Raw genomic sequence first — 14831 nt, 5'->3', positions numbered from 1 at the left:
ACCACGACCACGACCACGACCACGACGACCACGACCACAACCAAGACCACGACCACGACCACAACCAAGACCACGACCACGACCACAACCAAGACCACGACCACGACCACGACCACAACCACGACAACGAAGATGACGACGACCACGATCACGACGACGACCATGACGACGACGACCACGACGACCATGACCACGACGACCACGACCACAACGACCACGACCACAACGACCACGACCACAACGACCACGACCACAACGACCACGACCACAACGACCACGACCACGACGACCACGACCACGACGACCACGACCACAACGACCACGACCACGACCATGACGACCACGACCACGACCACGACCACGACGACCACGACCACGACGACCACGACCACGACCACGACGACAACCACGACCACGACGAAGACCATGCCCACGACGACGACCACGACCAAGACGACGACCACGACCACGACGACGACCACGACCACGACGACGACCACGACCACGACGACGACCACGACCACGACGACGACCACGACCACGACGACGACCACGACCACGACGACAACGACGACCACGACGACGACCATGACCACGACGACGACCACGACCACGACGACGACCACGACCACGACGACGACCACGACCACGAAGACGACCACGACCAAGACGACGACCACGACCAAGACGACGACCACGACCACGACGACGACCATGACGACGATGACCATGACGATGACGACAACCACGACGACCACGACGACGACGACCACGACGACCATGACGACGACCACCACCACGACGATGACGACCACAATGACGACGACCACCACCACGACGACGACCACCACCACGACGACCACCACCACCACCACCACGACCACCACCACCACGACCACCACCACCATCACGAAGACAACTACGACCACAACGACCACGACGACGATGACCACGACGACGACGACCACCACCACGACGACGACCACCACCACCACCACGACCACCACCACCACGACCACGACCACCACCACGAAGACGACTTTGACCACGACGACCACGACGACGATAACCACGACGACGACGACGACGACCACGATGATGACGACCACAACGACGACGACGACCACGACGACCACAACGACCACGACGACCACAACGACCACGACGACCATGACCACGACCACGACCACGACCACCACCACCACCACGACCACCACCACCACCACCACGACCACCACCACCACCACGACCACCACCACCACCACGACCACCACCACGACCACCACCACGACCACTATGACGAAGACGACGACGACCACGACGATGACCACGACGACGACCACGACCACGACGACGTGATGACGACCACGACCACGACCACGACGATGACGACGACAACGACCACGACCATGACCACGACCACGACCACGACCACGACTACAAAGACGACCACGACAACGATGACGGCCACGACCATGACGACGACCCGACGACGACGACGCCCACGACAACAACGACGACAACGACGACCACCACCACCACGACCGCAATGACCATGACGACGACGACACGACGACGACGAAGACGACCACGACCACGACCACGACGACCATGACCACGACGACCACGACCAAAACGACTACGACCACGACGACCACAACCACGACCACGACGACCACGACCACGACGACCACGACCACGACGACCACGACCACGACGACCACGACCACGACGACCACGACCACGACGACCACGACCACGACCATGACGACGACCACGACCACGACGACCACGACCACGACCACGACCACGACGACCACGACCAAGACGACCACGACGACGACCACGACCACGACGACCACGACCACGACGACCATGACCACGACGACCACGACCACGACGACCACGACCACAACAACCACGACCACTACGACCACGACCACGACCACGACGATGACCACGACCACGACGACGACCACGACCACGACCACGACCACGACGACCACGACGACCACGACCACAACGACCACGACCACAACGACCACGACCACAACGACCACGACCACGACGACCACGACCACGACCACGACCACGACCACGACCACGACCACGACCACGACGACCACGACCACGACGACCACGACCACGACCACGACGACCACGACGACCACGACCACGACCACGACGACCACGACCACGACGACGACCACGACCACGACCACAACGACCACGACGACGACCACGACGACGACCACGACGACCACGACCACGACGACCACGACCACGACGACGACCACGACCACGACGACCACCACCACCACGACCACCACCACGTCGACCACCACCAACACGACGACGACCACCACCACCACGATGACCACAACCATGATGATGACAACGACCATCACGACGACGACGACGACCACGACGACCACGACCACGACCACGACGACCACGACCACGACCACGACCACGACCACGACCACGACGACCACGACGACCACGACCACGACGACCACGACCACAACCAAGACCATGACCACGACCACAACGACGACCACGACGACGACCACAACCACGACGACGAAGACGACGACGACCACGAAAACGACGACTACGACCATGACCACGACCACCACGACCACGACCACAACCACGACGACCACGACCACGACGACCACGACCACAACGACCACCACGACCACGACCACGACCATGACGACCACGACCACGACCACGACCACGACGACCACGACCACGACGACCACGACCACGACGACCACGACCACGACGACCACGACCACGACGACCACGACCACGACGACGACCACGACGACGACCACGACGACAACCACGACCACGACGAAGACCACGACCACGACGACGACCACGACCACGACCACGACCACGATCACAACGACGACCACGACCACGACGATGACCACGACGACGACGACGACCATGACGACGATGACCATGACGACGTCGACAACCATGACGACCACGACGACCACAACGACGACGACCACGACGACGACGACGACCAGCACCACGACGATGACGACGACCAGCACCACGACGATGACGACCACCATGACGACGACCACCACCACGACGACGACCACCACCACGATGACGACCACCACCACCACGAAAACAACTACGACCACAACGACCACGACGACGACGGCGACGACCACGACACTGATGACGACCACAATGACGACCACGACGACGACCACGATGACCACAACGACGACGACGACCACGACGACCACGACGACCACGACGACTATGACCACGACCACGACGACCACCACCACCACGACCACGACCACCACCATGACCACGACCACCACCACGACCACGACCACGACAACGATCACGACCACGACGACGATGACAACGACGACGACCACGACGACGATGACCACGACCACGACCACGACCACGACCACGACGATGAGGACGACGACGACCACGACCACGACTACAAAGACGGCCACGACCACGATGACGGCCAGGACTATGACGACGACCACGATGACGACGACGGCCACGACGACAATGACGACCACCACCACCACGACGACCACCACCACCACGACTACAATGACCACGAAGACGACGACACGACGACGACCACGACCACGACCACGACCACGACCACGACGACCATGACCACGACGACCACGACCACGACGACCATGACCACGACGACGACGATGACGACCACGACCACGACCACGACCACGACGACCACGACGACCACGACGACGACGACCACGACCACGACCACGACGACCATGACCACGACGACCACGACCACGACCACGACGACCATGACCACGACGCCCACGACCACGACGACCATGACCACGACGCAAACGACCATGATGACTACGACCACAACCACGACCACGACTACCACGACGTCAACGACGACGACGACCAAGACCACCACCACGACGACCCTGACCACGACGACCACGACCACGACCATGACGACGACTACGACCACGACGACCACGACCACGACCACGACGGCCATGACCAAGACGACCACGACGACCACGACCACGACCACTACGACCACGACCACGACCAAGACCATGACCACGACCACGACGACCACGACGACGACCACGACCACGACGACCACGACCACGATGACCACGACCATAACCACGACGACGACGACGACCACGACGACGAAGACGACGACGACGACCACGACGACGATGACGACGACCACGACGATGACGACGACCACGACGATGACGACAACGACGACCACCACGACGACGACGACAGCCACGACGACGACGACGACGACGACTACGACCACGACCACGACGACGACGATCACCACGACGAGGACGATCACCACGACGACGACGACCACCACGACCACGACCACGACGACCACCACCACGACCACGACCACCACCACGACCACCACCACCACGACCACGACCACCACCACCACGACCACCACCACCACGACCACCACCACCACGACCACCACCACCACGACCACCACCACCACCACCACCACGACAACCACCACCACCACGACGACCACCACCATGATGACGACCACGACCACGACGACGATGACGACCACGACCACAACCACTACCACGTCGACGACGACGGCCGCCACGACCACGAGGACGGCCACGACGACGACGACGACGACGACGACGACGACGACCACGACGACGACCACGACTACGACGACGACCACGACCACGACGACCACGACCACAACCTCGACGATAACCTTGACCAAGACCACGACAACCACGACCACGACGGCCACGACGACCACGACCACGACGACAACCACCACCATGACGATGACCACCACCACGACGACGACCACGACGACGACCACCACGACGACGACGACGACGACGACGACCACGACCACGACGACGGCCACGACCACGACGATGGCCACGACCACGATGTTGGCCACGACCACGACGACGGCCACGACCACGACGACGGCCACGACCACGACGACGACCACGACCACGACGACGGCCACGACGACGACGACCACGACGACCACAACGACGGCCACGACCACGACGACGACGACGACTACGACGACTACGACCACGACCACGACGACCACGACCACGATGACCACGACGACCACGACCACGATGACCACGACGACAACCACGACGACCACGACAACGACGAAGACCATGACGACCACGACCACGATGACGACGACGACGACGACGACCACGACCACGACGACCACGACGACGACGATGACGACCACGACCACGACCACGACCACGACGACGACCACGACGACGACCACGACGACCACGACCACGACCACGACCACGACCACGACCAAGACCACGACCACGGCCACGAAGACGAACACGACCACGACGACCACGACTACGACGAAAACGACCACGACGACCACTACCACGACCACGACCACGACGACCACGAAGACGACCACGACAACGACGACGACGACGAGCACGACCACGACGTCGACAACGACCACGACCATGACCACGACCACGACCACGACTACCACCACGACCACAACCACTACCACAACCACGACCACGACCACGACCACGACGACGACAATGACCACGACCACGACGACGACGAGTACCACCACGACCACGACCACGACGACCACCACCACTACGACTACGACGACGAAGACGATCACGACGATGACGACGACCACGACGTGGACGACGACTACGACCACGACCACGACCACGACAACGACCACGACCACGACCACGACCACGACCACGACCACGACCACGACCACGACGACCACCACCACCACGACGACCACCACCACCACCACGACGACGACCACCACCACCACCACGACGACCACCACCACGACGATGACGACGACGACGACCACCACCACCACCACCAGAACGACCACGACGACGACGACCACCACGACGACGACCACGACCACGACGATGACGACGACAACCATGACGACGACGACGACGACGACGATGACCACGACCACGACCACGACCACGGCCACGACGACCACGACGACGATGATGACGACCACGACCACGACCACGACGACGGCCACGACCACGACCACGACGACGGCCTCGACAACGACGACGATGACGACGACGACGATGACGACCACGACGACGACCACGACGACGACGACGACGACGACGACGACGACCACGACGACCACGACCACGACGACGACGACCACGACGAAGACGACGACGACCACAACGACGAAAACGACGACCACGACCACGACGACCACGACGACGACGACGACCACGACGACGACGACGACCACGACCACGACCACGACCACGACCACGACCGCGGCCACGACCATGGCGACGACGACGACCACGACCACGAATACGACGACGACGACGACGACCACGACGACGACCACGACCACGACGACGACCAACACCACGACGACGACCAACACCACGACCACGATGACAACGACGACCACGACGACGACGACGACCACGACGACGACGACGACCACGACCACGACCACGACGACGACGACAACCACGACGACGACGACGACGACGACGACCACGACCACGACATTGACGACGAAGACGACGACGACGACCAGGACCACGACGACGACGACGACCACGACGACGAAGACGACGACGACCACGACTACGACTACGACCACGACGACGACGACCACCACGACCACGACGACCACCACGACGACCACCATGACGACGACCACCACCACCACGACGACGACCACCACCAAGACCACGACCACCACCAAGACGACGAAGTAGACTCCGTCTTGTCAATCTCTGATTTTTATCTTTAAACTTACTAAGGAATTTCAGTGGGTTATGATCGGTATAAATGACTATGGGGTCAAAACCAGAACACAAATAAAATGAAAAATGCTGTAAACCCAAAATCAAGGCCAAAAGCTCTTTCTCAATAGTTGAGTAGTTCTTTTGAGGTGGAGTGAACTTCTTACTGTAATAAGATACAGGATGTTCAATACCCTGATCATCCTCTTGCAAGAATTGAAAAGTTAAGAACAAATCTCCTGTAATAACCTACCATTCCCAAAAATCTTTGTAGCTCTTTCATACTTTTAGGTCTGGGAAGATCACTTATAACCTGAACCTTAGCTGCTGGTGGTGCAACATGTCCATCACGAATTACGTACCCAAGGTACTGAACTTTAGCTTGACCAAACTCACACTTTGATAAATTAGCTACAAGATTAGCCTGAACCAAACGCTCAAGAAATTTACTGACATGGCATAGGTGATCTTTCCAGTTGTCACTGAAGATTAATACATCATCAATATAAACAACACACCCTGCCAAACCCTCTGTTACAACATTCATGAGCTTCTGAAAGGTGGCTGGTGCATTCTTCATACCATATGGCATTACAGAACATGCAAAAGTCTTTTCCTAGTGTTACAAAACATGAGATCTCCCTAGCACGTTCAGTCATAGGTACTTGCCAGTATCCCTTTAACAAATCAAACTTGCTCATGTACCTAGCCTTTCCGATCTTGTCTATGTAATCTTCCACGCGAGGGAGAGGGTAAGTGTTTGTTTTGGTTATCTGATTAACACGTCTGTAGTCGATGCAAAGCCGCTGTGACCCACCTGGCTTAGGGACTAGAGTGACAGGAGAACTCCACTCGCTCTGACAGGGCTCAATCATCTTGTGGTCCAACAGGTAGCCAAGCTCCTTCTGGATGAGAGGAACTTTCACTGGGTTCACACGGTAAGGAGGCAATTTAATTGGCTTTGCGTCTCCAACATCGACATCATGCATCAACACAGTGGTTCTTCCTGGAGTGGCACGGAACACTTGCGGGTACTCCTGCAGTAATGCCGAAAACTCCTGCCTTTCCTCGGGAGGTAGATGAGAAAGCTTAGTCTGGAGATCATTCATGATATCAGGATTCTTCCCCAAACTATCACTCAGGCTCATACTGCATGGGAGAACTTCACTTGCAAACTCGGGTGGAACAGCTACAGTGCAGACTGGGTTACTTTCGTCCCGCCTGTGATATAACTTTAGCATGTTGATGTGACAAAGTTGCTTGTTCTTTCTACGATCTGGTGTGGCGATGACATAGTTGACATCACTGAGTTTCTTCTCCACGAAATAAGGACCACTAAACTTGGCTTGAAGAGGTTGCCCATGCACTGGTAGCAGAATCAAAACCTGATCTGGCTGAAAGTGGCGTAACCTGGACTTCTTATCATACCAAGTCTTCATCTTCTCCTGGGCAGCTCCTAAATTCTCTCTTTCCAGCTGTAAAGCAGTGGACAGCCGTTCTTTGAACTTCATCACATACTCCAGCAGGTTGACGTCATCTTCCTCCGACAGCCAGCATTCCTTGAGTAACTTAAGGGGTCCTCTTACTTCATGGCCAAACAGTAGTTCAAAGGGTGAGAAGCCAGTGATTCATTTGGAGATTCTCTTGCGGCAAACACAACGAATGGAAGACCTTTATCCCACTCTTTCTGATGTTCCAAACAGTATTTCTTGAGCATCGATTTGAGTGTTTGATGATATCTCTCCAACGCGCCTTGGGTCTGAGGATGGTAAGCTGAAGACGTGATCTGGGTGATGCCCAACTCTTTCAGAGACTGCTTGAAAACATTTGACATGAAATTACTTCTCCGGTCTGACTGTACCTCCTTGGGCAGACCAAACTTTGTGAAGAACCCTAGCATTTCCTTAACCACGTTCTTTGCTGAGATATTTCTAAGTGGAATGGCTTCAGGATAACGAGTAACCATATCAATCAGGGTCAACACATAAGAAAATCCTGAAGAAGTCTGAATAAGAGGGCCCACAATATCCACCAACACACGGGTGAATGGCGCCTCAAAAGGAGGAATGGGAACTAGAGGTGCAACCTTTTCGGTCTGATTACACTTCCCCACAACTTGACAGGTGTGACAAGACTTACAATACCAGGAAACATCCCTGAAGATACCTGGCCAGTAGAAGTGTTTCAAAATGCGTGCCACAGTCTTCCTCACTCCAAGGTGTGCCAAACTGGAATCATGAGCCACTCTAATGATATCCTGCCTATAAACACGAGGGATGACAACTTGATGTACAGACGTCGGAATAAGTTCGTTTCATTTTCCGTGGACTAAGGCGTTTGTAACACTGCTCGATGGAGAGATATCCCCTCCTCCTCCCTTCCTCATAGTCCCACTCTCCCACCCAACCCCCCCACTTTTCTCTCCGACCCCATAGCCCCACCCGGTACCTTCCCTACTTTCGCTCACAGCTAGCTAGGGGTTTCTTTACTTCAAGCACCTAATTACGTGGTCCGAACAATTAATAAAGGAATAATACAGTATACATCGTAAACCAAGTTAGGAAAAGGTTTACTATACTGTGTGTGTGTGTGTGTGTGTGTGTGTGTGTGTGTGTGTTTGAGAGAGAGAGAGAGAGAGAGAGAGAGAGAGAGAGAGAGAATAAATCTGCTGTGATTAAATGTTGCAGTAGTAGACACCTCTTTCACGCGCACACACACACACACACAGAAAGAGAGAGAGAGAGAGAGAGAGAGAGAGAGAGAGAGAGAGAAATAAATAAATAAATAAATAGCAGTAGTAGACACCTCTTTTACACACACACACACACACACACACACACACACACACAGTGAGAGAGAGGAGTTACAGGGAAAAGTTAGGATGTTAATGAATATGCAGCCCATACTGTGGAGATACTTCTTGTTGCCTGGGAATGCATATCCAATTCACATTTATTCTAGTGTAAGATCCTGCCGATGAATCCCTTAAACTTCTCTACTGTAGTGTTAACATCGTCCATGTTGAGTCAGTTCCACATGTGGAGCAGATCTTGCACGTGAAAAAGTTTTCACGTAATTCTGCTGGTAATTTTTTTTTTTTTCATTTACATCTTCCAACCATGGTTGTGTGCCGAGTCCGTGTTAAGAGTAAGCAACTTTCTATGTAATGATTGTGAAACCCATTCAGATTTTAAAAACTTTAATGAGCTGACCTAGTAGTCTACGAGTTTCTACTAAAAAAGTCCCACAGCCCTCAGGCGAGCCTGATACCATAGTGTCCTGAACGTCGACTAAGATGTATGCCTTTTTCAGGCGACCAAAATTCCACAGCAATGCAGGAAGTGGCCGTATTAAGAAGATACAGACTGTGAGAACAATCTCTTTATTCCTAGAAAGAGAGAGAGAGAGAGAGAGAGAGAGAGAGAGTAAAATGTGTATGATGGGGAAGAGAAAGAGAGATGGAAAGAAGAGTGAGAAGGAAAGTAGAAGAGAATACTGCAAGAGAGAGAGAGAGAGAGAGAGAGAGAGAGAGAGACTTGGAATGGTAAGAACAATCAGGAGAAATACTGATAAAAAAAAGTGACTGAGAGAAGAAGCTGAAGCAGAGAGGAAGTGAACACGCAGGTGAAAAAAATGGAACAATGTTATAGGAGTGACACAGGGACGGCAGCACACACACACACACACACACACACACACACACACACACTTTCTGAATATTTGTCGACCTATCTGTCTGTGCCTGTCTGTGTACTCCCTCTCTCTCTCTCTCTCTCTCTCTCTCTCTCTCTCTCTCTCTCTCTGGATCCTTTGTCTCATCCCCAGTTTCCTTTTCCTTCTTTTCCCCTTCTTTATAGCTATCCGCTCAGTCCCTACCTTCCTCCCTCTCTCTTTCCTTTCCTTCGTCTCTCTTCCCCTTTGTCACTCCCTCCTTACCTCACTCGTCTTTTCTTTCTCCCTCCCTGTTTCACAACTTTTACTTTTTTCGTCTGTCACGTCTTACCTTTTTTTCTCCATTACTCTCTCCGTATTTCTTTACTTGTACTAAATCCATTTCCTTTACTGTTTTCTTCCCTCAGTAGTAACTGCATGCTCTTTTTCTCTTCTCTCTGCCTCTCCCTGTCATCCAAAATCTCTTCTTTCATTCCGCTCTTCCCACTGTCTTTCCCGTCCTCTCTCCCTCTCTCTCCCCTTGTCTTCCCTTCGTAACATCCCCCTCCTCTTTCTTGGCCCCCAAATTAATCTATTTTCTTCCCACCCTTAATCTCTACTTTCTCTCCGCAAATTTCTCTAATTACTCTGTTTCTCTTCCTCCCTTTTTACTTGAATGTTACATTGTTTCTACTCAGCCTCAGTGCTTTCATCTTATCCTGCTTAGTTCCTTCCCTGCATCATTGCCAGAAAAACACACTTTCTTCCTCCTCCCTGTTACCTTGCCTCCTTCTCTAATTTTTCTCATTATCGTTCTCAGTATTCCGTTCCGTAGCTCTCTTTCCCACTTTCTCCTTTTGTTTTTCCTATTTCTATGTTTGCTCCATTCCATTTTCTCTCAGCTGTCTCTCCTTTTTCTCTACTTTCCTGTCTCCCAGTCTTTCCATTCACATCTCCCTTTTCTCTCTCCCTTTCACACTGCTTGTATATCATTTCACCTCTCAGTGTCTCTTCCTCTCACTCTCCATCTCCTTTCTTAGCTCTCGTTGTTCTCTCCTTGCCTCTCCCCTTCTTATTTTCTCCTTAACTGTCCTCTCATTCTCATTTTTCCACTTCCTGTCCCTCTCCGCCTGTCGCTCCTTGTCTTTTAACTCTCTCTCTCTCTCTCTCTCTCTCTCTCTCTCTCTCTCTCTCTCTCTCTCTCATACACACACACACACACACACACACACACAGTGTAGTACACCTTTTCCTAATTTGGTTTATGATATAATTATACTGTACTATTCCTTTACTAGTTGTTCAGAATACATGTAATTAGAGAGGTGCTTGAAGTACTGAAACCCCTAGTTGGCTGTGAGCGAGAGTATGGAGGGTACCGGGTGGGGCTATGGGGTTGGAGAGAAAAGTAGGGGGGTTGGGTGGGAGTGTGGGACTATGAGGAAGGGAGGAGGAGGGGATATCTCTCCAATCGATCAGTGTTACAAACACCTTAGTCCACGGAAAAGGAAACGAACTTATTCCGACGTCTGTACACCCGAAAGCACTAATCTCTCTCCCCTGGTAGCCGGAGCCGCGGCCAGTGAGCGACCAGGCGATCGATCACCCCACATTCACGGCCCCTCCCCAACCCAGTGAAAGCTTTGGTGGATTGATGTGGAACGGCTAAAGCTTTGATGTTATAGTGTCATGGTCGTTTATATAGACAATCAGAACCAGTAGGGGTAAGTGTAAAAAGGCATTTAATGTGTAATACTGTGCTGTTATCCACAATATATGAGAACGGCACGAAAATGAAAGAATATTTACGATGTATTGTATTATTGTCTATATACTTACATACTATATTATAATATTAAAAATAGGTCTAGGACAGTGAACAGCCCCTGATAAAGGATACGATGTTTCTCATACATTCTCGCTCCCACCCCCTCCATTCTTCTCTCAGGGTTGCTGTCTCCACCAAACGCCTCCCGTACCCTCTCATAGCCCACTCCCACCCATTGTTAACCAACATCAACAATGATAATGATAAAATGATCAGTCAGTTATTGGTCATATTGATATTATCATACAGCTTTGTACTAAGCACCAATAAATCAAAAACATACAATACTCCGGTATACCTGCCAGCTATTTCATCCTGTTGAAAGCTGTCTCATGACAAACGCACTGCAAGTTGGACCTTGTGTTTCAAGGACATACGTTTGTTTATTGCTAATACAGGTTGTGTGGTTTTGAACGTCCATTAACTCATATGAACGTAGCAGTTTAAGCCTTACAGTATAATCACATAAGGTTTATGTTCCTTTCATTACTGGCTGAAGGAAACGAATCAGAGATCGGCTCCGACGAACCACAAGTTCTCTGTTTTAACGAAAATGTATGGACCTCTTGACACAACAGTGATACAGTGTCATTATTATACGACTGACCCACATTCAGTCATATACCTAGTGATATTGTGTCACTGTTGTGACAAGAGGTCGGTATACTTTCGTTAAAACAGAGAGTTTGTGGTTCGTCAGAGCCGATCCCAGAGTCGTTTCGTTCATCTAATAATGACAGGAACATAAGCTTACGTGTTCATAACGTAAGGCTTAAATTGCCACGCTCATAATTATGAATTATTGGACGTCCAAAACCACACAACCTGTATTAACGATATACTAACTTATGTCCTTGTTACACAAGGTCCAACTTGCAGTGTGTATGTCACGTAACAGCTTACAACATAAAGAAATGGTTGGCAGGTATACCGGAGAATTATGTTATTTATTTGCTTCTGCTTCATACAGAGGTGTATGATAATATATGATCAATACCTGACGGATCATTTCATCATTATGCTGGTTAACAATGGGTGGGGGTGGGGGATAATAGGGTATGACAGGCATTTGGTGGAGACAGCAACCCAGAAAGAAGGATGGTGGAGGTTGGAGCGAGAATGCATGAGAAAAGACCATATCTTTCAACAGATGCTGTTCACTATTCTATACTCATTTGTATACTCATAAGTATATAGTACATTTTCGTGCCATTCTCATATGCTGTGGATAATAGCACAGTATTACACATTAAATGCACTTGTATACTTACCCTGACTGGTTCTGATTGTCAGTAAAAACGATCATGACTAACATCACACGCTTTAGCCGTTCCACATCTTTCCAACAAAGCTTTCTCTGAGTTGGGGAGGGGCTATGGATGTGGGGTGTTCGATCGCCTGGTAGCTCATTGGCCGCGGCTCCGGCTACCAGGGGGGGAGAGATTAGTGCTTCCGGGTGTACAACCTCCCACTCACAGTCTGCTGATGCTGTTGGGAGTCTCCACTTCCTCAAGTACTCCTGACTTTACATAATAACAAGTAGAAGAACCAGCTGACTCTTCCTCACTGCAAGCAGAGTTAGCTAGACCTTTCAACTCAGGGTCAGCAACCTGCAACCCAACCAACTCTTGACGAGACAAATTATCAACACTACGGGGTACTGCCTCATCTGGTGAGTGGTCCAAATTAGCAAGAAAAGTGTCAGCTAGGATTACATCATCATCATCATTATCCTCTAAGTCACCAGTAACTTTAGACTTATCCCTAGTTACAGCACATGCAGGGAACACATCAGGGACATCACAATCCTGGGCCGCAGCCACTGGCTCACTAGACAGCTGAGGAGCTGGACACACGACTTCCACCAATATCATTTCCAAGTAAGAAAGTTACACTTGACATTGGGAACGTCTCAACCAACTCAACCATAACGGAACCATTAACAAAACCAGACTCTAAATTCACTCTGCACAGAGGGACAGAAGTAATTATTCCCTACACCTTGAAAGATTACAGTTTCATCAGAGGAATTAACATTAGAGCCTAGAACACTGGTCAGCATAAGGGATTGGCAAGCACCTGTATCACGATATATTTTAACTGATTTCCTGTCATTACTGTCCAGAGGACTGACAAAACCATCAGACAGGAAATTAACACATGAACTCTTGAGAGTGTCACCCACGTTACTGCTCAAAAGAGGAGCTCCATCATGAGAATTTAGGTTACACCTCAAAGCAGGTTCAGTTAACTCAGTTAAGGAATTCTGGGAACTCTCAAGGGTGGACACTAGACCAATTGACTGAATATTCAAAGACTCCTTTTTGTTCACATCACGCTGTCTCCTGAAACATTTCTCCATAGTATGACCAAGCTTACTACAATAAGTACATTTACTTTTCTTAAATCTAGAGGTGAAGCTGGTATTTACTTCCTGAGAAACATCATCTTTATTCTCTTTCCTGTTACCTGTACTCTGAGTAGAG

At 52.2% G+C, this 14831-nt stretch overlaps 1 protein-coding gene across 1 annotated transcript in view; it reads left to right on the top strand.

Moving 5' to 3' along the window:
* Positions 1–1646: 1646 nt before the first annotated feature.
* LOC145396303 (uncharacterized) overlaps positions 1647–14831 on the top strand; it is a gene marked incomplete at its 5' end in the record, with an annotated part of 47129 nt that continues 33944 nt past the window's right edge. The window contains 7 exons of the mRNA XM_080269705.1: positions 1647–1814; positions 2109–2531; positions 3048–3150; positions 3259–3356; positions 4493–4607; positions 4797–5150; positions 5385–5530. Of these exons, the coding sequence (XP_080125831.1) occupies positions 1647–1814; positions 2109–2531; positions 3048–3150; positions 3259–3356; positions 4493–4607; positions 4797–5150; positions 5385–5530 (1407 nt within the window). The remainder of the gene's footprint in view (positions 1815–2108; positions 2532–3047; positions 3151–3258; positions 3357–4492; positions 4608–4796; positions 5151–5384; positions 5531–14831) is intronic.

This window comes from Coenobita brevimanus, chromosome 36 (genome assembly GCF_032717465.1).
Source record: "Coenobita brevimanus isolate Jiangsu-jjx chromosome 36, ASM3271746v2, whole genome shotgun sequence".
In the NCBI taxonomy this organism is placed as follows: Eukaryota; Metazoa; Arthropoda; class Malacostraca; order Decapoda; family Coenobitidae; genus Coenobita; species Coenobita brevimanus.
The sequence above is the reverse complement of the archived record's forward strand: the minus strand, read 5'-3'. Positions and strand labels throughout refer to the sequence as shown.